At 46.2% G+C, this 23,050-nt stretch overlaps 1 protein-coding gene across 1 annotated transcript in view; it reads right to left on the bottom strand.

Annotated features, from left to right (window-relative positions):
* Positions 1-22,796, bottom strand: part of ADCK1 (aarF domain containing kinase 1) — a 105,868-nt gene extending 83,072 nt beyond the window's left edge. Inside the window, exons 1-3 of the mRNA XM_069465174.1 lie at positions 22,733-22,796; positions 14,539-14,684; positions 12,491-12,574 (exon numbers count right to left, since the gene is read on the bottom strand). Coding sequence (XP_069321275.1) covers positions 12,491-12,574; positions 14,539-14,673 — 219 coding nt within the window. The 5' untranslated portion in view covers positions 14,674-14,684; positions 22,733-22,796. The remainder of the gene's footprint in view (positions 1-12,490; positions 12,575-14,538; positions 14,685-22,732) is intronic.
* Positions 22,797-23,050: the final 254 nt, after the last annotated feature.

Genomic DNA, 23,050 nt, shown 5'->3' with positions numbered 1-23,050 from the left:
ATCTCGTCCGAGCCAGTATGAGTCTGTCCTCACAGCCCCTGTGGCCTAACCTCCCCAACACATTAAGGTGTGAGGATTTTTGAGTCCAGGATGAACAGCCCAGAGGGTTTCAGGAGAAATCACAGAGGGCTGAGGGGATGGGAGAGAGGTAACCAACCCTAGGACTAAATTACCTTAGCCACAGGGAAGTCTTAGCTTATGCCTACCCCAAAGCCCTCATCATGTAGCTTCACCCCGTTTCCCTTCAGCAGAGGTGCAACAGCTCGGACATGGGGAAAGCACTCAGTCCAGGGCAGCATGGGAAACTGCAAGGCGTTTTCAGTGGGAAAAACAATCAGGATTGAAAAGCCCAGCCAGGGTTAGTATGGGATGGGGTCTGAGATGGGCAAGGACAGGCTGAAGCTGGGGTTCCTCCAGCTCCTGCCCCCCTGAGTGCCTTGCACTCAGCTCCTGCCCTCCTCTGTGCCTCCCTCAATGCAGCACCGTCTCTGGGGAGCAGGGCACTCTGCCTGCCTCCACCGATCCTACAGAACACAGTGGCAGGGGCAGCTGGAGGTGCAGCTCTGCAGCAGCAGGAAGCCAGCCCACGTGTCCAGGCAGCCCACGTAGGTGAGGGAGCCACAGACACACGCATGAGAGGAGTGTGTGCTGAGCAGAACAGAGAGACGCCCAGCACACAGCAACAACCTCGGACCACCAGAAACCCAGGGGGTTGTTTTGTTTCATTACAACTGTGGCCTTTGGAAAGGGATCACTGCTTCAGAGCCACAGCAGCAAATACCATCCCATCAGGCATCTTCAAGCCCAAAGAAACCCCAGGAGATAAACAGGGTAAGCTAGGAAAGAGAAAAGCTGGAAAAAGAGTGACCAAAAACAGCAGGGGAAAGACCAAGGCAACAGTGGGTGCCAGCCAGAGTGTGGCCCACATCTGCTACAGATGGTATAACCTTGTTTCTCACAGTGTGACCCTGTATCAGTGATAGTATGCAAAAGGTGGTACAAAAGGCAATTTCAGCTGGTACCCAGAACGTTTATTTGCATATGCATTAGTTAGACACAAAGAGAGAGAGAGAGAGAATCAAACCTGTAATTTCACAGATATTTTTGCTTAGAACAAAGTCAAGTAAAGGAAAAAGAATCAACAGAATAAAAAAAATCATAGAAATATCTGAATAGTTGGTTATACAGAAGTGCATGCGCACGATAAACAACAAATTCAAGACAGTGCTTATCCTGGTCATGTAGGAAGAAGGCTAGAATCGGGGAAGAAGTACCCAGGGGCTACAATTGTATGGGCAAGGTATTAATTCTGAAATTGAACAGTGACTATGAGGGTGATCACTGAATTATTTTTTATACCTTTTCTTAAATCTTAAATATTTCATGTTTTTTAAAATACAAGGTATATGCAGATACAGCAAAATAGGACACCATTATTGGCCATGGTCCGTAGGTAACTAACAAGTCCAGAGCAATTAGGAGGGTAACTGGCATTACCTTGGTTGCCTAGGACCTACACAGAAGCCTCTGCACAGTGAGCCCCATCTCCAGGGGGATGTTCCAGTCATACCACATTTTCCCCCAAGAACCCCACTGATGGGAGTGGATGCCACCATGTCTCTCCCCAGACCGCACCCAAGCCACATAACACACTCCTATGGAACTTTCCAGGAATCAGCAAGGCTTTGGGCTCAGGGCCACTGTAGAAAATTGTACAGATTTGCAATGCAGTACTCAGAATGGTTTGGGTACACAGAAAGCTAAAAAGGAGGTGCTAGCCTCTGTTTCCCTAATTCCAGAGGCCTGGTCCTTAGATGACCCACCAGAGCAAATTAAATGCAGCTCATGCTCCTGCAGAAATTATCACAAACTCCAAGAAAGCCAGTCACCAAGATAGCAAGGATTCCATTTCCCTCCTCCCTGCTGCAGAACACTCTTAGGCGAATGTTCTGAAATGACAAACAAAAGCAGCAGAAGGGGGTCTGGAGGAACGCTGCATGAAAACTCACTGAAAACCTTCCACGCCAGGTCGACAATGGCTGCACGTGCAAAGGAACTGTGGTAGAACTAAAGACCACTACTCCAGAGGAGGAATGCACCCCATCGCCACCTCCCAAGCAAAGCCCCCGACCTTGCTCCTCTTGGCTAGGAGTCAGTTGCTGTCAGAGGTCAGGAGCAGTAATTCCAGACCAGGAGCCAGAGCTACAGTAAAGACAAATCAGTCCTCCTGCAGCCAGTGTTTCCACACCTGCTGTACCCTCCATCCCAACTATGAGCAATTTGAGGGCAGAGGTCGAGCCTCATTTCCCTTTATCTCCTCTGAGCCTCACCCAGTACCTGGCACAGAGCAGGCTCAGCTAACACTGGCTGAAATAACAGATGGAGAGAAGAACAGTAAAGAAATGTCCTGGTTTGGCCAGGACAGTCCCCAGGTTTCAGAGAATAGTCCTGATGAGACAGACACTGCTATATTTCCCCTTGCAGACCAAAAAGATCTTTAAAATGTTTATTAAATTATTATGCCTTCAGTAGACTGGTAGTATGGTTATCCCAAAAGCTGGCTGTTGTTTAATGGCTTAAGAATTGAAACCTTTTCCTGAAGCAAAAATCTAGGAACCCCCAATTCCACTGAAGGGTCTACAGTCTCCTCCATTGGGGAAGGTAAATGCCAAATATTCATTGAATTAATGGTTTGGTTGACTGACTAAATGAGTAAAGGAAGTTCCAGGGAGAAGGCTCCATTGCCCTTCTTCTTCCTCCTGTGTTTCCCAAACCCACCCCAGGCAGCAGGGAGCCTCGGGCTCTGGCCAGGGTGGATGAAGAGGGGAGGGGACACCTGCAGCTGCAGCAGCAGCCGCCAGCTGGCAAGAGCCACTGCACAGGCATCTTTGTTTCCACCTTCTATCCAACTCGCTGCTTTTCCCCAGATTGGAAGCAGATAAACAGGGAGACAACAGATTATAAAGTGCAAAGAACATGAGATTGGGCAAGATCTGGATGTCAAGATCAAGCCCATGATTTGCCACAAACCGGTGTCGGGGGTGTGGGGGGAGGTAAAGAAATCACATCACTTCTCTGGACCTCCAGTTCTGCATCTGTACATTAGAGGTTTGAACTACCTGATGCCCAAGATGTCTTTCTTAAGTTCAAGGGAATGGACATAGAGTCATCATCTGACATTAGCCCCTAACTCTGTCCCCCGACCAAAATCCACGGGTCAGAAATGGAGTCCCCTTCATAAATTCTTTGCCTAGGCCAATGTCTGTAAGAGTCTTTCCTACATTTTCTTCTAGAATTCTAATAATTTCTGACCTAAGGTTTAAGTCTGTTAACCACTGTGATTTGATTTTTGTGAGAGGTGAGAGCTGTGTGTCCTGGTTTAGTCTTCTACATGTGGATATCCAGTTTTCCCAGCACCATTTATTAAATAAGGAATCTTTTCCCCAGAGTATATTTTTGTCTGCTTTGTCAAAGATTAGATGGCTATATGAGGATGGTTTTATATTTGGATTTTCTGTTCTGTTCCACTGGTCTGTGTCCCTGCACTTGTGCCAATACCAGGCAGTTTTTTTTTTTGTTTTTTTTTTTTTGAGACAGCGTCTCACTGTGTTGCCCAGGCTAGAGTGCTGTGGCATCAGCCTCGCTCACAGCAACCTCAAACTCCTGGGCTCAAGCGATCCTCCTGCCTCAGCCTCCAGAGTAGCTGGGACTACAGGCATGTGCCACCATGCCCGGCTAATTTTTTCTGTATATATTTTTAGTTGTCCATATAATTTCTTTCTATTTTTAGTAGAGACGGGGTCTCGCTCTTGCTCAGGCTGGTCTTGAACTCCTGAGCTCAAACGATCCACCTGCCTCGGCCTCCCAGAGTGCTAGGATTACAGGCGTGAGCCACCGCGCCCGGCCCAATACCAGGCAGTTTTAAGAACCACAACCTTGTAGTATAGTTTGAAGTCTGGCAAATTAATACCTCCCATTTTGTTTTTGTTGCTTAAGATTGCTTTTGCTAAACGGGGTCTTCTCTGGTTCCATACAAAGCGTAAAATTATTTTTTTCTATATCTGTGAAAAATGATGTTGGTAATTTAATAGGGATTGAATTGAATCTGTAGATAACTTTTGGCAGTATAGACATTTTAACAATGTTGATTCTACCGATCCATGAGCATGGTATGGTTTTCCACCTATTTACATGTTCTGTTATTTCCTTCCTCAGTGTTTCATAGTTCTCCCTATAGAGGTCCTTTATCTCCTTAGTTAAATATATTCCTAGGTATTTTATTTTCTTTGTTGCTATTTTGAAGGGTATTGAGTCCTTAATTTGGTTCTCTGTTTGACTGTTATTGGCATATATGAATGCCTCTGATTTGTGTGTATTGATTTTGTATCCTGAGACTTTACTGAATTCATTGATCAATTCCAGGAGTCTCTTGGTTGAAACCTTGGGGTTTTCTAGATATAACATCATATCATCAGCAAAGAGTGAGAGTTTGATCTCTTCTGTCCCTATTTGGACTCCCTTGATTCTGCTCTCTTGCCTGATAGCTCTTGCAAGGACTTCCAATACTATGTAGAAAAGTAATGGGGACAGTGGGCAGTCTTGTCTGGTTCCAGTTCGAAGTGGGAATGCTTTCAGTTTTTCCCCATTCAGTATGATGTTGGCTGTGGGTTTGTCATTTATGGCCTGTATCATTTTTAGATAGGCCCTGTCTATGCCTATTTTGTTAAGTGTTCTTATCATAAAAGGGTGTTGAATTTTGTCAAATGCTTTTTCTGCCTCTATTGAGAGGGTCATATGATCTTTATTTTTGCTTCTATTTATGTGGTGAATTATATTTATAGATTTGCGTATGTTAAACCATCCCTGCATCACTGGATGAAGCCCACTTGGTCATGATGGATTATTTTTTTGATAAGCACTTGGATTCGATTTGCTAGAATTTTATTGAGAATTTTTGCATCTATATTCATAAGAGAAATTGGTCTGTAGTTCTCTGTTTTAGTTACATCCTTTCCTGGTTTTGGTATCAGGATTATGTTGGCTTGGTAAAAAGTGTTGGGGAGAATCCCATCCTTCTCTATATTGGAGAATAGTTTATGTAGGATGGGCACCAATTCTTCACAGCAACAACAAAAATAAATAAATGGGACCTGATCAAATTAAAAAGCTTCTGCACAGCCAAAGAAACAGTCACGAGAGTAAACAGACAATCTACAGAATGGGAAAAAATTTTCACATACTACACATCAGATAAAGGACTGATAACAAGAATCTATTTAGAACTCAGGAAAATCAGTAAGAAAAAATCGAACAACTCTATCAAAAAGTGGGCAAAGGACATGAATAGAAATTTTTCAAAAGAAGATATAAAAATGGCTAACAAACATATGAAAAAGTGTTCAACATCTCTAATCATCAGGGAAATGCAAATCAAAACCACAAATGAGATATCACTTAACCCCAGTGAGAATGGCCTTTATCAAAAAGTCCCAAAACAATACATGTTGGCATGGATGTGGAGAGACAGGTACACTCATACACTGCTGGTGGGACTGCAAACTAGTGCGACCCCTGTGGAAAACAATATGGAGATACCTTAAACAGATTCAAGTAGACCTACCATTCGATCCAGCAATCCCATTATTGGGCATCTACCCAGAAGAACAAAAGTCATTCTATAAAAAAGACACCTGCACCCGAATGTTTATAGCAGCACAATTCACAATCACAAAGATGTGGAAACAACCCAAATGCCCATCAATTCATGAATGGATTAGCAAAATGTGGTATATGTATACCATGCAATATTACTCAGCTATTAGAAATAATGGCGATATGGCATCTCTTTGGTTCTCCTGGAGAGAGCTGGAACCCATTCTATTAAGTGAAGTATCCCAAGAATGGAAAAATAAGCACCACATGTACTCACCAGCAAACTGGTTTCCCTGAGTGCACATTTGGGAATAATACCAATTGGGTATCGGACAGAGGTCGGGGCTGGGTGGAAGGGATGGGTGTATACCTACTTGATGAGTGCGATGCGCACTGCCTGGGGAATGGTCACGCTTGAAGTTCTGACTAGGGGGGAAGGGGTGGGGGGAGGGGATGGGTGTACACCTACATGATGAGTGTGATGTGCACTGTCTAGGGAATGGACACAATTGAAGCTCAGACTCGGGGGGATGGGGAGGCATGGACAATGTATATAGCCTGAACTTTTGTACCCCCATAATGAGCTGAAAAACAAAAAAATAAAATAAAATATATAGGGGAAAAAAAAAAAAAAAAGAAATGGAGTCCTTCTGGTTCAGGGGCTGCCCAATTTGTGAATCATTCTTTGCTCAATTAAACTCTGTTAAATTAAAAAAAAAAAAAAAAAGGAATGGAGTCCCATTCCCCCAAAACACCCTCCCATATCTCATGGTTCTAAAAGATGACAGCATCTGACCTTTCTCTCTAAATGTGGATTTCAGTAATGCTGAAATCGTCCTATGCTCCAACCCAAAGCAGCCTGTGTCCCTAAACAAGGTGTAAAGGTTAGCAGAATTTGATAGGTACAAAAGGTTCTTAAAGCAAACTTATAGCTACCTCCCCTTCTCAGTCAGTACTGCAGAGAAACACCCTAACCCTAAGTTTCAGGCGAGCACGTGGAGGGAGCTCTCTCTTCCCTCTCACTCCTAGTGCGAGGAGGGATCACCAGTTGGATTGGAGGGTTTAGGAGAAGAAACAGAGCATGCTCAGTTCACTCCTTCCGCTCTGCTCTCCTTTTGGGGCCTGCTTACCTGCAGAGCATGGACTTTCAGCTCTTCCTTTCCCTAAGAGGCAGGCCCTCCATCTGAGAGGCTTGTCCAGCCGTGCCTGTGCCTGGGTAGGTAAGTCTATCAAATTCAGGGGTGCAGTTCAACAAGCCCACGTGTTCCACACCCAAACCACATGCTCCAGCCCAGCATCTATCAGTAATGAAGCTGACATTTCAATCTCCTCATTCTGCTTCTCAGGCAAGGAAGAGAAGGATATTATTAATCATTATTTCCTTAAATCCAGATATTAAGTACTATAGTAACTGATCAGACACACACACATACTGACTTGAAGCACCTGATACCACAGGAGCCCAGGGACCCACTTGGTAACAAGAATTTGAGCCCAGCCAGAAAGCTTCATAGTCACAGCAGCAATCAAGGTCCCTTCCTACCTTATGACTCTGATTAAGGAAGGAAGAAGTTTCTCATTCTCATGCTCTGTCTCTCATTCTCTCTCACACACACACAGACATTCACACACTTCTACCCACTTTCTGACAGAGCAGAAACTCAAAAATGATTTAGTAACTGATAACTTTAAGCATTCCCATTCACTGAAGGCTTAATAACTTTACTCCAGAACTTTCCATGGTTCCCGATTGCCTATGGTGTAAAACCTGGCCTGAGTCCCTCTGTGATCTGCTCTAATCCTACATGCCAGTATGCCCTTTCACTCGTCTGTGCCTTAGTCACCATTAACATTGAACTAACATCTGTTTCTTATGGATAACCTCCAGAATTTTACCCATCACTCCCAGCCAAAATCTCCTTGTCCCCAGTGCTACATGTTTCAATCCTACCCACCTTTGCAAACCAATTTAATTCATTCAACTTCACTCATCTTAGGCCACTCTCTCTGCTCCTGTATGCCTCAGGGGTCATGTTAGGGTATATATCAAGGTTAAACAAATAAGAAAATATGTTGTAGATAATAAGAGGCAGGTTTCTCACAGTCAGAGAAAGAAGTGACATATAAGGGAGGAAGCTAAAATGGACTCTGCGGTATTGGGCTAGAATTGGAGCCATACATATGAACCCATAGTTTTTTAATAGACAGATAGGACTGTCATGTATATGAGTTAGTATCAGACATATCTTTCCTTGCTCTGTCTCCTGGAAGGGCCTAGAAGCAATGGCACCCCAGCAGCAACAAGCATACTGAGCCTCCACATCTTGGTTTCTAAATAGCATTCTCCAAGCAAAGGAACCAGGGCTCCTTGGAGAAGGGACTGATGCCATGACTCGGGCAAGTAAAATACAAGATGAGCCTGGAGCGCCTTGTGGTATATGAAAATAAGACAGCACTCAAAAAAGGTTGGAGACATATCAAAAGGACACAGGAGCCACCCTGAAGGAGCAAGCTCCCAATGGCCAAAGTTGGAACCATTTGAGTAACGCAAAAAATAATGACTGTTTTAGTTATAAAGGATAAGGATCCTTTGGGTTATATAGGGGATGTATAACCCATTGAATAAATATCCATGCGTTCATGCTGATAAAAATAACAAATAAATAACTGGGGGAGAAGGGACAGCTCTTTCTTACAGAATTCCAATTAATAAATATATAGAAGACATGAGGAAAATAGAGTATCATTAACTTGTTCATTAAAATTAAAAAGAGCTATCAAGGCAGACCCTGTGTCCTGGATCTCCTCTCCGGCTGGTTTAAATAATCCACAGTGTCTTTTTTTTTTTTTTTTTTTTTTTTGAGACAGGGTCTCGCTCTGTCACCTGGGCTAGAGTGCAGTGGCGTCATCATAGCTCAGTGCAACCTCAAACTCCTGGGCTCAAGCCATCCTCCTGCCTCAGCCTCCTCAGTAGCTGGGAGGGACTACAGGTGCTTACCCCTGAACCCAGTTAATTTTTCTTTTTTTTTTTTTTTGTAGAGACAGGTCCCACTCTTGCTCAGGCTGGTCTCGAACTCCTGAGCTCAAGCGATCCTCTCTCTTTGGCCTAGGATTACATGCCTGAGCCACTGCGCCCAGACCACAATGTCTAATTAAGCTAAGCTTTTCATCTCCATTCTTAAAAACTGAGCAGGGGCAAAGGCCACTGCCACCACATTGCAGATAGGAAAGCAGACGTGCCTGGCAGTGGACCAGGAGTCTGGGGACCTGGCTCCAGGCCCAAAATGGCTCGAATTCTACCCAGCTCCATCCAATCCTCTTCTCACCTTCATTAAGCACTAGAATTTCTGAATTTCATTTCTCCCCTTGAGTTATGGGCACTTCTGTGACCTATCAAAATGCTATTTATGCTTCTCTAAGAATCCCCAGTATATCAAGACTCACTGGATGCAAGTAACAGTAAACTGAATTCAAACCACCTTAAGCAAAAAAGGAATTTCCTGTGAGATGTAAGTGAAAATCCCAGTGTTAGTCTAGCTTCAGGCTCAGCCAGATCTAGGGACTCAAATAACATATCTCTTTGCAACACTAGCTCCATTCATAGATGGGCTTTCCCCTCATGGTGGCAAGATGGCTGCCAACAGCTCGAAGCCAACATCCTACACTCTCAGCTAACCCAGCAGAAAAGAGAGAACCACTCTCCCCAAAAAAGTCCTGGATCTGATGCCCGCTGGCCAGAACTGGCTCGAGTGCCCATCCCTGAATCAATCTCTAGGGGCAGCAGAACAGACTCCACTGATTGCCTGGCTAACGAGGGTGGAGTGAGACCCACCCAAACTTCATAGAGTGTACCTGAGATAGGGTAGCTCCCCAAAGGAAAGTCTGCATGCTGTTTCCCAAAACGAGAATGGCTCTTGAACTGCAAAATTAACAAGTATCCACTACATCCCAACCCCTTAGTCAGAATCAACTCCATCCTGCCTTTTCCAGCCCATTGCCTGGATGTCTACACCTGCAATGACTTCCTTCTGCTCTGCGTGCAGGCCAGCTCACACACATCTCAGTTTATAAGCATCCTGAGCACCAAGAATCTAGTTCTCCAAAGCACCTGAGCCCCTCCCCAGCCCCTCGGTTGCCTAGCAAAGGGCTACTGTGCCTCTAGAACACACTTCTGCACGTTGGCTCCCAGCCCTCTGGATGCAGAGCTGAGTCACTGAGATCCCAGCCTGCCAGTGCCAACCTTGGAAGTGCTGCTTGAAGTCACCGCCTGCCGAGCTAGTTTCCTGGCTCTGACATACTCTGGGACCTGGAGATGCTGCCTTGACAGGTGAGATAATTATGTTTTACCCTTCACTCATTCCTTTATCAGCCCTGCTGACGAGAAGGGATAAGCGTTCTGATGGAAGAAAACACTCCTGCGGTATTTACTCATGCTCTTTAGTGCCAGCCAGCTCCCCCTTCCCAGGCACAACTCCAGAGGCCAGTCCACACCCTGTTATCTGGTGCCAGCCACCACGTGCTACCCTCTTGTCAAATGCCAGGCTGCACTTTCCTTACTGCATCCCCAAAAGCTGTCAACTTCTCCAGGAGCTGCGGCACCACTGCCTTTCAGATAACTTACACGTGATGGGCAACTGACTCCACGATACTGATCGCCCATCTGCTCTGCAGATCCCCCAAGGCAAAGGCCTTGCCCCTGTGTCCTGGCCTGGAGCCCCCTGCAGAACGTCAGGGGGGTTCCAAGGTCCATAGCACCGGTCAGATGGAGAAAGGGGGGGCAGGGAAAAGCAGGGGGGCGTTACTGCTGTAAGTGCTGCAGATGTGGAGATACACAGCACAGACCAAGTCTGTCCTCATGGAGCGTAACTTACAGGCGACATCTGACTTAGTTTTGATACCTGCCTTGTATTTCACAAGGTGCTGACTCAGACATTATCTATAAAATCCTCAATAAGTACTATAACCATCTCTAGTTTACAAAAGAGAAATCGTAGCTCCAAAAGGCTACATGAATTTCCTGAAGCCAAGACACAAACTCAGGTCTTCTGACTACAAACCTTGGACTCTTCCTGAGGCCTCTCAAAAGGCCAGGAGGCAGCAGCTAAAGCCTGGCATTGAAATATTAAAGTAACTCAGTCCAAGGCATCAGTGCTACAGGTGAAAGATCCAAAAAGAAAGACCCACTTCCTGATCTAAAGGAACTCATAGTCTAAAAAGAGAGAAAGACATGTAACCAACAATCATATGTGGCAACAATAAAGATAAAGTAATTAAGTTCAAATAGGAAGATATCTCTGGAAGGATACACAAGAAGAAATAATTGCCTCCCGGCAGGAAAACTGGATACCTGAGGAACACGGGTAGGAGGGTCATTTTGTGCATTTCAAATATGATATATTTTGAATTGTGTACCATTCAAATGTGTTTCCCATTAAATAACACTTTGAAGATGCAATCAGCCAAATCCTGAATGTGGAAAATTCTACAGGATAAATGATCTGGTTTCTTCAACAAGCAAGTAGCTCAAAAAAAAAAAAAAAAGAAAAGAAAAGTAGAGAGAGTGAGGAAATGCTATAGATTTTAAAAGATTTAGGAAATATCACCCAAACATAATATAGGTATCTTGTTTGGATCCAGATTCGAACAAACTAACTATAAAAAGGCATTTTGGTGACAATGAGGGAAATCTGAACATGGACTAGCTATTTGAGATTATTAAGGAATTGTTAATTTTGTTAGGTACGATCACAATATTGTGGTTATGTCTCCTTAAAGGTCCTCGTCTATTCAAGATACATGCTGAAGTATTTACAGAAGAAACCATATGGTGCCTAAGATTGGCATTTAAGTATTTCAGCAAAAATAACAAATAAATAAATGAAGGAATGAATAAATAAAGGAGGGAGTAGATGACTAACAAGAGGGGCAAAATGTTGATAATTTCTGAAGCTGGATACAGTTCCACCAAGGTTCACTGTCCTATTCTCTCTACCCTTGTGGGTGGTTGCAACTGCCATAATAAAAAGTTTAAATAAAGATTTAAAAATTAATTATTCCATCCACATAGGATGACTGAGAAGGAAAGCATCACAGAGGGGGGTGTTTGAGCTGAGTCCAGGAGGATGACTAGGAATTTTCTAAAAGGCAAAGGGCACCCCTGGCTGAGGGGACGGCCTGGGCAAAGACATGCCACTCTGTCACAGACCTCTCTCTGGGGGCGCCAAAGGTATCTGTACCTGACCTCAAACTCAACCTACATCCACAAAAATCCCCTCCTGCTTGATCCCCCAACTCCCTGGGATGTCTAAATGTAGTATCAACATCAACTACTCTGCTCCAAGTGAGAACAGAGAGTTTGGGGTCAACAGCTCCACTCAGAAGCCTACAAGAGGCCCCAGAGTAGCCTTCAGAGGACAGGAAAGCAATTAATCTCTTTCAGCTGGGTTTTGCCTGACAAAGCAGTTTAGAAGCCGGCTGACTTGTCTCAGGGACAGAGCCTACATCCCTCTCGAGTCATCACAGATACTTGTACACCCCAGAAACACACACTGGCCTCCCCAATAGCACCTAACAGATTAATAACCTCAGTACTATGGGATCCAGCTTGATGTCCATCTGACGGCCCCCAACCATCGGCACTGAGACACCTCCACATGAAGGAGGAGGTGGTCCTCCTCTCCTTCCTTCCAAACCCCTCATGGCCAATGGCCCCAACCTCAGTCCCCCACACTGCCCTGTACCCACCTCTAGTTGCACATAGGAAGCTCGCCAGCTGTGCAGCCGCTTCAGGACTCACCCAGTCCTGGCCTGGCTCAGATGGGTCCCATTGGTCCCTTACCTTGGATCGCAACTGCAGGTATTCCTCTGAGCCATAGGGGACACTCCTCAGGGAGGTGAGGTAGTCATAACTGATGACAGCTGTCTGTGAACCAAGGGAGGGAAAAGTTCAGCACCCAGACTTCAAGTATAATATTACTCAATACTATACGCTTCCCAAGCCCTGCAGCTGCAGGCCCCTGTGTCGAGCTGCTATGTCTGGGGCAGTGGCCAGTCCCTCTCCTAAGATTCTCTGTCCCAGATCTTAGCCTGGCTGGCTTCTTCCTGGCATTCAGGGTTCTGCACAAAGCCCACCTCTGCAGAGAGGCCAAACTCCCTCCCCAGGCAGGAACTCTCAATTATTTATCATAACAAATCACCATCCAAAATTATCTCACTCATGTGTTTCCTTGTTTACTGGATTGTCTCTCCCTCTATAGAATTTAAGCTCTAGAAGCACAGGGGCGTGTCCTCCCTGTTCATCATGGAACCCCCAGCACCTTTTACACTGCCAGGAACACAGATAAATGTTCAATAAACACTCGTGGAATGAATGCTCTTGGACAAACTTATCACCCTTCTCTGTATCACAAATAAACATTATTGTATGTTTATGTTTGCATGACTGGCCAAAACTCCCAGAGAGGTCCCCTTATCCCTGGTGCATCAGAACATTATAGGCTCCAAGATATCTCAGGCAGAGAGGCCTCGGGGACTATCTAGCCCAAACCTTCCTTTTCAGAATTGAGCAACTGGGGACACTAGACATTAAGGGGCTTACAAAGTTGATATTAAGAAGGGTCCGTTCCTTTGTCTGCACTCCCCAGAGTTTTATTCCATTCAACTCATACCTGCTGAACACCAACCACGAGCAAGACCTGATCATGGAACAGTGTTCAAGGATGATCAAGACCAGAGCATGGCCTTTGAAGAATGGACAGCTTAGTGGCTGGTTTCTAAAGCATTGGTTAGTACCTTCCTCCCTCTTTTCCAACTATTCAATCTCTAAGGTTCCATTCAAACTCCGCTTCCCCTAGAACACTCATCCTGACTCCCAGGCCACGGTGCTCACACCTGTGTCTGACCATCACAGCAGTCATCCTGACATAATGCACGGATTCAGATTGTTTTGAACTCATATATGTGTGCACTCCTTACCAAGAAGCTCCCTCAAAGCTGGGTCTAGGCGGGACACTTCATTTCTATCCCTCCAAGCATAAAAAACAATGCTGGGCCCAAAGAAGGTACTCAGTAAGCACTTGGGAATTATTTCATAGTTCATAGGCTGTTTATCCAAAGTTCATTTGTCTGTCTTAATTCTGTGATTCAGCTCACCCTTGAGGACAGGCACCACCTGAGCCAGGTTCAGAAGAACGCTGACAACACTGAGAATTAAGGAAATGGTAAAACAACAACTAGAACAGACTGCGTCAGAGTGAATCTACACCAAGCGGGAGAAAGGATGAGTTCATCCTGCAGTGGATAAAAGAGGAAAGAATGCCCAAAGCATGTAGTCGTCTACCCACCCATGGGGCAATTATGTAGCAATGTCTGGAACAGTCGCTGTCAGCAGGGTTAAGAGGACGTGACCACACCAGGATGAGGTTCCTGTTGAGCCACTGGAGAAACCTCTAAATGTCAAATGTTCAACTCAGATTCTCTGTCAGTGGGGGGATCAAAGGGGATTCCCAAAATTCTCTGAGGCCTAGATACTCTAAGTCCTGCTTCAGAAACAGTGCATACTAGCTCATTAGAGAGAGACCAAGTTTTCTGGTACAATTGAATCAAGGCTGCAAAGTCTTCCTTCCACATGTGTTCACTGACCCTCTAAGTCTGTCACTAAAATAAGATACAGAATCTAAAAGGCAAAGGCTTCAGAACAGAGACCCATGCAATCCCATTCTATTTAACTCCAAGATGACAGAGGCTGTGTATGTATCCACGCCTGTGCAACAGTGTAGATGGAGCTCTGACACATGTGTATGGCAGGCATGTTCATCTACCACACATTTGAACACCCTCAAGTAATACCACAGTTCCTCTGCTACCCACAAAATGAGAAAAACCTACCGTAGCAACTGCTCTGCCCACCCTGACGGCGCCAAAGTCATTAGGGTCCAGGTACTTGTTACTGTAAAGGTAGATGCCAGAAGCAGCAAGAGCCATGCTGGTCCATGAAGCAAGCTTGAGAGCCTTTCTGGACATGTCCCCAGAGCCTGCAGAAGAAAGGAAAGTCAAGGAAGAGTAGCGGTAGAGGGTTTCATAGTCAGTCAAACTGGGATTCAAATCCCAATTCTGTCACTTATAGACTGTATGACATTGGGTTATTTTCTTAATTTCAATGGGCCTCTCAGTTTCATTTATAAAACAGAATGATACCTACCTCTAAAGTTGTTGGGATAAAATGAGTTAATGTACATAAAATGCTTAGCTTAGTACCTGGCACAAGTCAATTCTCAAAGTCCTTCTTCCTTCAATAGTGCCAGGCATCCTGCTAGGTACAGGGCAGAGAGTGAACATAACACTCTCTGCCCAGTACCTAAGTCCTTGCCCATGTGGAGCTTACACTCTAGAATGGATGACAGATAATAACCAAACAGATACATACTAGAATATCAGAGCTGGCAGTAAATGCTGAGAAAAAAGCAGAGGGGAAGGATGCTATTTTAGAGAGGAAAAGTAGAAGAGCATGTTAACCATTGCTACTTGTAAGTATCATTACACCACCGCGCACATGTAGGCATCATTGGCCTCTATGCTCAAGTCAAAAGCCGGCAGCTGGTCAGAAGCAGCCAGGGGAGCCCTCCACATCTGGTTGGTTTTCAAAGTATTCACTTTGGTTAGAGTAGACTGCCCCTGTCTCGACTGTAAACCCCTTGAGGGCAAACACCATGACTGTTACTCCTTTTTCCACTCACAGTCCAAGAGGGTGCTTTATGGTTCAGGGCTCAATGTGTACCTGCTGACTTGATCTATTTGACCAAACTCACACTCTCAGTCAGTGTGACCTTTCCTCACCCTATTTGCACCTGTTCAGTCCACCAGGTGACTGCACAGTCGTTCTCTGGGGCCACTGCACCAAATGGGCTGGTCTCCTTCATTCCTGGGCATCTTACATCAGATTCAAATCCTTGCAGCTGCCAGAGGAGAGAGAAGTACCACACAGGAGAAGAAGTAGACCACCAGGCCACCTGCAGGGGCAAACCCTGCACCCTGTGTGCTTATGCTCTGGCATGAGTCTTTACTCATCACCTCCCTGCTATATGCCTCTGTTTCCCCTTTGTATTGTTACAAACATCTTTTTTCTTTATGTTATCATTTTTGTTTGTTTTTTGTAGAGATGGGGGTCTCACTATGTTCCCCAAGCTGGTCTCAAACTCCTGGGTTCCAGCGATCCTCCTGTCTCAGCCTCCCAAAGTGCTGGGATTACATGTCTGAGCCACCACACCTGGCCCCAAGCTGTGTCTTCATGTTCTTTAAAGTCTATTTTGAGGCCAGGAGCAGTGGCTCATGCCTATAATCTGGGAGGCCCTCTTATTTGTTTCCACCGAGACATAGGTTCCTAATCAGACCAGGAAGCAGGACTTAAATTTGGCTGAGTGACCTCAGCTCCTTACACACCTTCCTTCTTCAAGATTGTCAGGGTGATCCAGGGGCCCTTCCTGCGGGGCACCCAGAGCAGCCTACATTAAGAAGGCAGCATAGAGCACCTGCTGGTTAAGAGCCCAGCCCCTGGAGCAGGGCAGAGACCTGGCTCGACAGCTCACCAGCTATCTGACTACGAGCAAATCACAACTTCCTGAAGCCTCCATGTAATCACCTACGAAAGGGAGCTCTCGAGGGGACCGACCTCATAGGGTCATCATCATAATTAAATGAGATGCTACTTTAACATAATGCCTAACATGCTCTGTAAATGAGACTTCTTTTCCTTGTTATTTTAGACTTCATTTCTTCATCTCTGAAAAGCTGAAGAGAATACGTAGAATTTTCACCCGACCAGGATTTGGCACAACCTTGAACAGTCAATAGAGAGGAGGAGGCAGGCCATCATCTCTTGCCTGAACTGCTCAACCGATCCCTATTCCAAAGCGACTTCCCACATCCCACCAACCTTCACTCTGCCACTCAAGTTGTCACCACCATCCTCAAGTGCACTCATACCAGCCCCACCCCCTCCACCTACCAAACTTCCAAACTGCCTAGCAGGACATTCAAGGCCCACCACATTCTCACCCCGACCTGCCTTTCCAGCTTCGTCTCCCAAAATCTCTCTCCATGCTAAATCCCTCATCACCCCCCTTGAAATGCTTTGTGAGCCAATGGCTTGGAATTCCTCATTCTTTCCGCCCTCCTCTCATCACATACTGCTTATCTGCAATGATCTGGTCTCACATCTGCCTTCTCCACTAGATACAAAGGGCAGAATTTGTCAATAAATAAACGCAGAAATACGTGCAGTGACTTCCAATGACTTTAAGTTGCTATCCATTTTGAAATACAGGTTTTACGTACTCATGCCGGAAGCATGTCAAACCCTTGACGGTTTCCAGTTTTCCACCTCCCCCAGTTCCTCAGTGGGATTGATCCAGACACCCACCTTTTGTTAATACAACCGCCTCCCGGCGACCACTCCCAAGGGACCACTCATACAACCACTTGACTTGCCTCACTGACCTCCAACACCCCATGTGGACTGAGCAGATATGCCTCTGTGACCACCCCTCAGGCACAGCGCGACTCCACGGAGCTTGTGTCTGCTTGTCCTAAACCCACACATTAGAACTCCCCAAGGGAAACATGCTTGGGTGACACGCTGGCACAGATCTCCAGCCAAAAAGGCTGGCACACAGATCTCTCTCTCTCTCTCTTCCCCTCACCCCGACCCTGCCCACTGGTTGAATTCCAGACTTCCGTGGGCCCTCACGGACACCTCCTCTCTTGTGAATCTGTAACAAAAGGCTTCTGTTTTGTTGCACTGCCCCCTCTGTGTTTCACCTGACCTGCACTCCCAAACCTGACTTCCGTCCCAACCAGGCCTCTCTTACAGAGGGGCTATCTTGGTAGGCATAAGCTGGACGCAGGGCAGACAAGTGCTACCAGTGTGGCTGCCAGTATAAACAAGTTTCCTGTGGGAAGGACACCTGGTCATGAGTCGGACATTTAGGCATCAGGCCGTCCACCAGGGTAAAGAACTATCTCATCAAAGACACATTGTAAACTTCCACAACCAAATTCCCTGGATTTCTGTCAAGGCAGGACTAGAGTTTATGACGACTCTCCTAAGAGAGCCCTCGAGATCAAATCAGAGGTAAATACAAGACAACTGTAATAAACAACTGAATGAATGAGTGACTTTTTCCGCAGTCAACATGGAAACTGAAATCCAACTAGGCACTCCTCTCCTCTAAATTCTCCAATGGCTCCCACCTCATGTAGACGGAGAGCCAAGGCCTTGGGACAGCTTACAAGGTCTTATGCGATTGGACCCCCAGTTTCCTCTAGGGTCTCAGGCCCTGCCACTTTCCCCTTTACTCATCCCATTCCAATTACACTGGCCTCCTTGGCAATCCTCAAACATGCCAGGCCCATTCTGGTCTCAGAGCTTTTGCACTTGCTGTTCTCTCTGTCTAGAACAGAGATTGACAAATTTTTTCTTTCTTTTTTTTTCCCCCCAAGACAAGGTCTTGCTCTGTCATCCAGGCTAGAGTACAATGGCCTGATCATAGCTCACTATAACCTCAAACTCCTCAGCTCAAACGATCCTCCTGCCTCAGCCTCCCAAGTAGCTGGGACTACAGGCATGCACAATCACATCCGGCTTGTTTTGGGTTTTTTTTTGTGTTTTTTTTTTTTTTTTCTTGGTAGAGGCAGGGCCTCGCTATGTTGCAGAACTCCTGGGCTCAAGCGATCCTCCTACCTCAGCCTCCCAAAGTGATGGTATTACAGGCGTGAGACACCAAGCCTGGCCTCCAAATTTTTTTTATAAAAGGCCATATAGTAATTATTTGTGGCTTGGCATGCTATAACATGTCCAATGCAACTACTGACGTCTGCATTGTAGCACAAGGCAACCAGAGAGGATACGTAGAGTAACGGGTGTGGCCACATTTGGCCTCAAGTTGTAGTTTGCCAAATCCTGACCTAGCACACAGTAGGTGCTCCAAAAGCATTTACTGAATGAATGAATCAATGAATGGATAAATTATACACCATCAGGCCTATGCAGAGCCAGTGACAATACAGGTCCCCAGGTGAAAATCACATGCCCTGGGCTGATAATTCATTAGTCATCCTCCCCTGTCACCTCCAACACCAGCTCCCAGCCCTGTCCTTCCCCGAACCCCCTCTTTCTGTTACACAAACCTCCACACCTGCCGCCTGTATGCAGTGAGGCCACCCCTACTCTTAAGACCACCTCTGGGTGGAGAAGGAGCAGCAAAGCAGACACAACCGTCAAGACCCGGTTTTTGTGCAAATGTCCTCAATAATAAAAGAGGTGGAAATTGAAATACATAAAATAGATGATATAGGAGCCAAACTTTGTCTAAATAGACTGGAGCTGGAGTTTTCCATAAGGTGTTAGTGAGTCTTTAACATGCAAATGAGTTGCTTCCCTCAGGGTATTTTAAAAGACCCTGTCAGGCGTGAAATATGTCTGTCGTAGAAATACACCTTTCATTATTAAACCCTTTGCTAATGGATCACCTGCCCTGTTCTATTTACTTGCCTTTTTTTTTTAAGTTGTTATGCACTGACCTTTCTTTTATTTTTTTTTTATTTCAGCATATTATGGGGGAACAAAAGTTTAGGTTATGTATATTGCCCATGGCCCCCCCACCCCCCCAAGTCAGAGCTTCAACCGTGTCCATTCCCCAGACCGTGCGCAGTGGAAACAACCCAAATGCCCATCAATACATGAGTGGATTAGTAAATTGTGGTATACTTGCCTTTTTGACTTTCACCTGATTTACCTCTCATAACAGCACACAAACCTTGCAGGGGGTCTGAGGCCACCAAGAGCCTAAAACCTAATCACTAGATAATAATAATTAGCAATATGGCCGGGCACGGTGGCTCATGCCTGTAATCCTAACACTCTGGGAGGCCGAGGTGGGAGGATCTCTCAAGGTCAGGAGTTCGAGACCAGCCTCAGCAAGAGTGAGACCCCGTCTCTACTAAAAAAAAAAAAAAAATAGAAGGAATAATATTATCAATTAACTAACCTTCACAGAGCACTTTACACTCATCTCATTAGATAGTCCCTTAGGGACACCTGGACCCCTATTCCCTAAGGATCTTATTACTGTTCTCAAGTAAATGCAACAGGGGCTGTGGGCAAGGACTATGATTTCTGATCCTCTACCACACCCAAACAGTGCCAGGCATGTGGAAGGCACTGTTTGGAGCCCTGTAAATCAACAACACATCACAAGATCAACCAGTGCTCCTCGCTAGAAATAAGCCATTTCAGTCTATAAAACCATTAGGAGAGCTGCAAAGCTGACGCAGCTGTTTTACTGTCAAATCAATGACAAGAATGGAATCCATCTCCATGGGCCCCAGGAAACACCCCAGTGGATCATGAAACCAGGCAACAGGAGAATCTGAAAGTTCTACAAATGGGAAGTTGATGGACACATGAAATGTCCATCCCCTGGACAGAACTAAATAGGAAATCAAGCACTTATTGTTCATGGGGTCAATAAGTGGCTAAGTCTTTTCAGTTACAATCCATCTGCAGCCCTCTCCCCATGCCACATTCCAGGACTATAGGCCTGGAATCACCTCTCCCTGCTTGGTGCACAAGTGAGAATTACCATAAACAAAAGACACTTAGGGGTCTAATTCCAATAATCCCATAGGGTGACCACAGCCTCCCCCTATTTCCTAGAGATACTATTAGACAAATGAAAATTATTTCTTCTTGTCTGCCTCCAAGAATGGGAAAGACCCAAAAATACCCTTAGAGGGAGTGATCAGAGAAACCTGTCCCTGATGTGGATAAGAAGCAAACAAGGTGGACGGTACCATCACATCTCAAGTCTGGAAAGATGCTAGGTCAATACCAAAGGACTGTGTATAGTTGGCCTAAGCAGGTTTACAGTCTGCCCTGCAGATAGTAATATAATCTAATGCAGGAACCAAATTTTAATCATACTCCCTTTCTTAGTGCTTGAAGCCCAAGCACTCAAGGTACTTGAATCAATATTGATTAAATAAAGGAACACCTGACTGGTGCCAAGATCCCAGAGTAGACAAGGAAAATAAATGTCACCCAGGCAAGGAACAGAAACTCTCCATTCATGCCGGGCATAGTGGCTCATGTCTGTAATCCCAGCTACTCAGGAGGCTGAGGAAGTAGGATTGATTGAATAAAGGAGTTCGAGGCTGCAGTGAGCTATGATCCAGCCTTGGTGACACAGCAAGGCTCTGTCTCTAAAAGAAATAAAAAGAAAAAAATTCTCAACTCAGTTCATCCTAGGGAAGGAGGACTCAAGGACAACAGTAGAGAGCCAGGTGCAAAGAGTGAGCAGCAGGTAAGAGAAGAAAAGTGAGTGAGCTTCCAACAGGAGAGCTATGGAGCCAAGTGCTCAAATATCTCACGTAACTTGCACAACTAGATTCTGAGGTGCATGCTATTAGAGCCTCATTCTCCAGATAAGGAAGTAGAGTTTTAGAAAAGGTAAGAAACTTGGCCAAGGAGCTAATAAGTGATAGACCCAGAACTTCAATCCAGGCATGACAGTTCTAACCAAGACAGCAAAGGGTGCACAAGAATAAGCAGGTCTCTAGAGTGGGCCACTGGAGTCCCTGTGACGTGGAAATCTAAACCTAAGGTGAGCATTCAGGGAATTGCCCCGGTGGAGAAATGGGTGGCTGAACCAAGCACTATTCTTACCTTAGAGGTTCCTTGTCTGACAAGAATATGAGTGTGTATCAGAAAGGAATAAAAGACAAACTGTCTTAGCAGAGGTCAAATCTCACATCCATAAGGCCTGTTGAGAAATGGCCAACTAAATGATGAGACGATAAGGTAGAATATGACATAACCAGGAAAAATGACAAGCGTAGACTACATGAAAACCTGTACATAAATACGGGGGGAATTAGTGTACAAAGTAATATGCACGTGTTCACATTAACTACAAAAGTAAAACTGGCAAATAAAGACAGAAAGACCCATAACCAGGTGTGAAGAGTTGGTGTTTTAAGTTCACAGGATTTTTTCCTATAAAACAGTGGTACTCAAAGTTTAGTCCCCAGACCGACAGCCTCCGCATCCCCTAGGCACATGTTAGCAATGCAAATTCTTGGTCCCCATACCAGACTTACTGAATCAAAAACTTTGGGGATGGGGATCCAGCATTCCGTGTTGAAACAAGCCCTCCAGGCGATTCTTGGGCATACTAAAGTTTGAGAACCATTGCAATAAGAAAATTCTTAAAGAAAACTTGTGAAGGCACAAAGTCTAATTTACTTCAACACTGTAATTTTTCTAGGGCACCCACTAAGTGCCAAGCATCGATAATTTATTGAGTATTGAGGTAATCAATAAATACTTGTTGAATGACTTCCTAGTTACTATAATATTAATAGAAAGTAAATACCACTTAACCCTGGGAGAGAGCGAGCTGTTCTATGTGTCTTTCCTCTAAAAGCTGCTCTCCATACACCCACGGTTGTCAGCACACATTTATTATGCAATTGGGAAGCGCAAGGCCTTGCAAGGTGCCGGAGGCAAGTAGTGGGCTGGGGGATGTCGAAAGCCCAAGCGGAGGGCTGGGATATGTGCGTCGCCCCCTGCTCTTGCTCAGACCACGCTCCAGCCCCAGCTGCCTCTGCCTCGGAGCCCACAAGCCCACCTGAGGGTAAAGATGTCAGGGTGAACCACCTGTGGCCCTCCTCCAGCTCCACGTACCCGTGTGCACGCAAGACTGTGCCACCCAAGTGGACAGTCCTCACTAAAGCCCACTGGTGCGCCAAGCTGGAGAGTCACTGCGGGGAGCGGGAGGGGTGAGAGGGATGGGGCGGAGCACTGCGGGTCACCTGAGGCACGAGGCCGCGCGCCAGGCCGGGGTGACAAGGTCACGGGGAGGAGGCGAGAGTTCCCTCCTGGCTCCCCCGGCGACTGCAGAGCCGGAGCAGGGGCTGGCGCCTGGCGTGTCCACACTCGCACCCCCGCGCAACATGCGCCATGCCGCCCCGGCGGCCGGGTCCGTGCGGGCTGTGCGCCGGCCTCCAGCGAGCTGCCGCTACTCACCCCGAGAGAAGCAGGGCCGCCTTGCCGGGTCCCCGCCGCAGCCCGGTAGCGGGAATTCGCAGGCCGCGGTGCGCTACTCCGCCACCTGACTGCGCTCGGCGCGGCCGAGGCGCGCGGCCTGCCGGGACTTGTAGTCCTCGGTCCCTCGGGCCGCGGGCGCACGGCCGGAGACGCGCCGCTCGGTGGGCGCGGGCCGGGCGGGGGATCTCGGACCCTGTCGGGGGCCTCAGTCTCTGCCTGGGCCGGGGTCCCGCACTCGTACTGAAAACTTCTCTTCGGGAGTCACTCCAAATAGCTCATAGATCCGTGTTTAGAGAA

Source organism: Eulemur rufifrons, chromosome 2, assembly GCF_041146395.1.
Source record: "Eulemur rufifrons isolate Redbay chromosome 2, OSU_ERuf_1, whole genome shotgun sequence".
Lineage (NCBI taxonomy): Eukaryota > Metazoa > Chordata > Mammalia > Primates > Lemuridae > Eulemur > Eulemur rufifrons.
The sequence above is the reverse complement of the archived record's forward strand: the minus strand, read 5'-3'. Positions and strand labels throughout refer to the sequence as shown.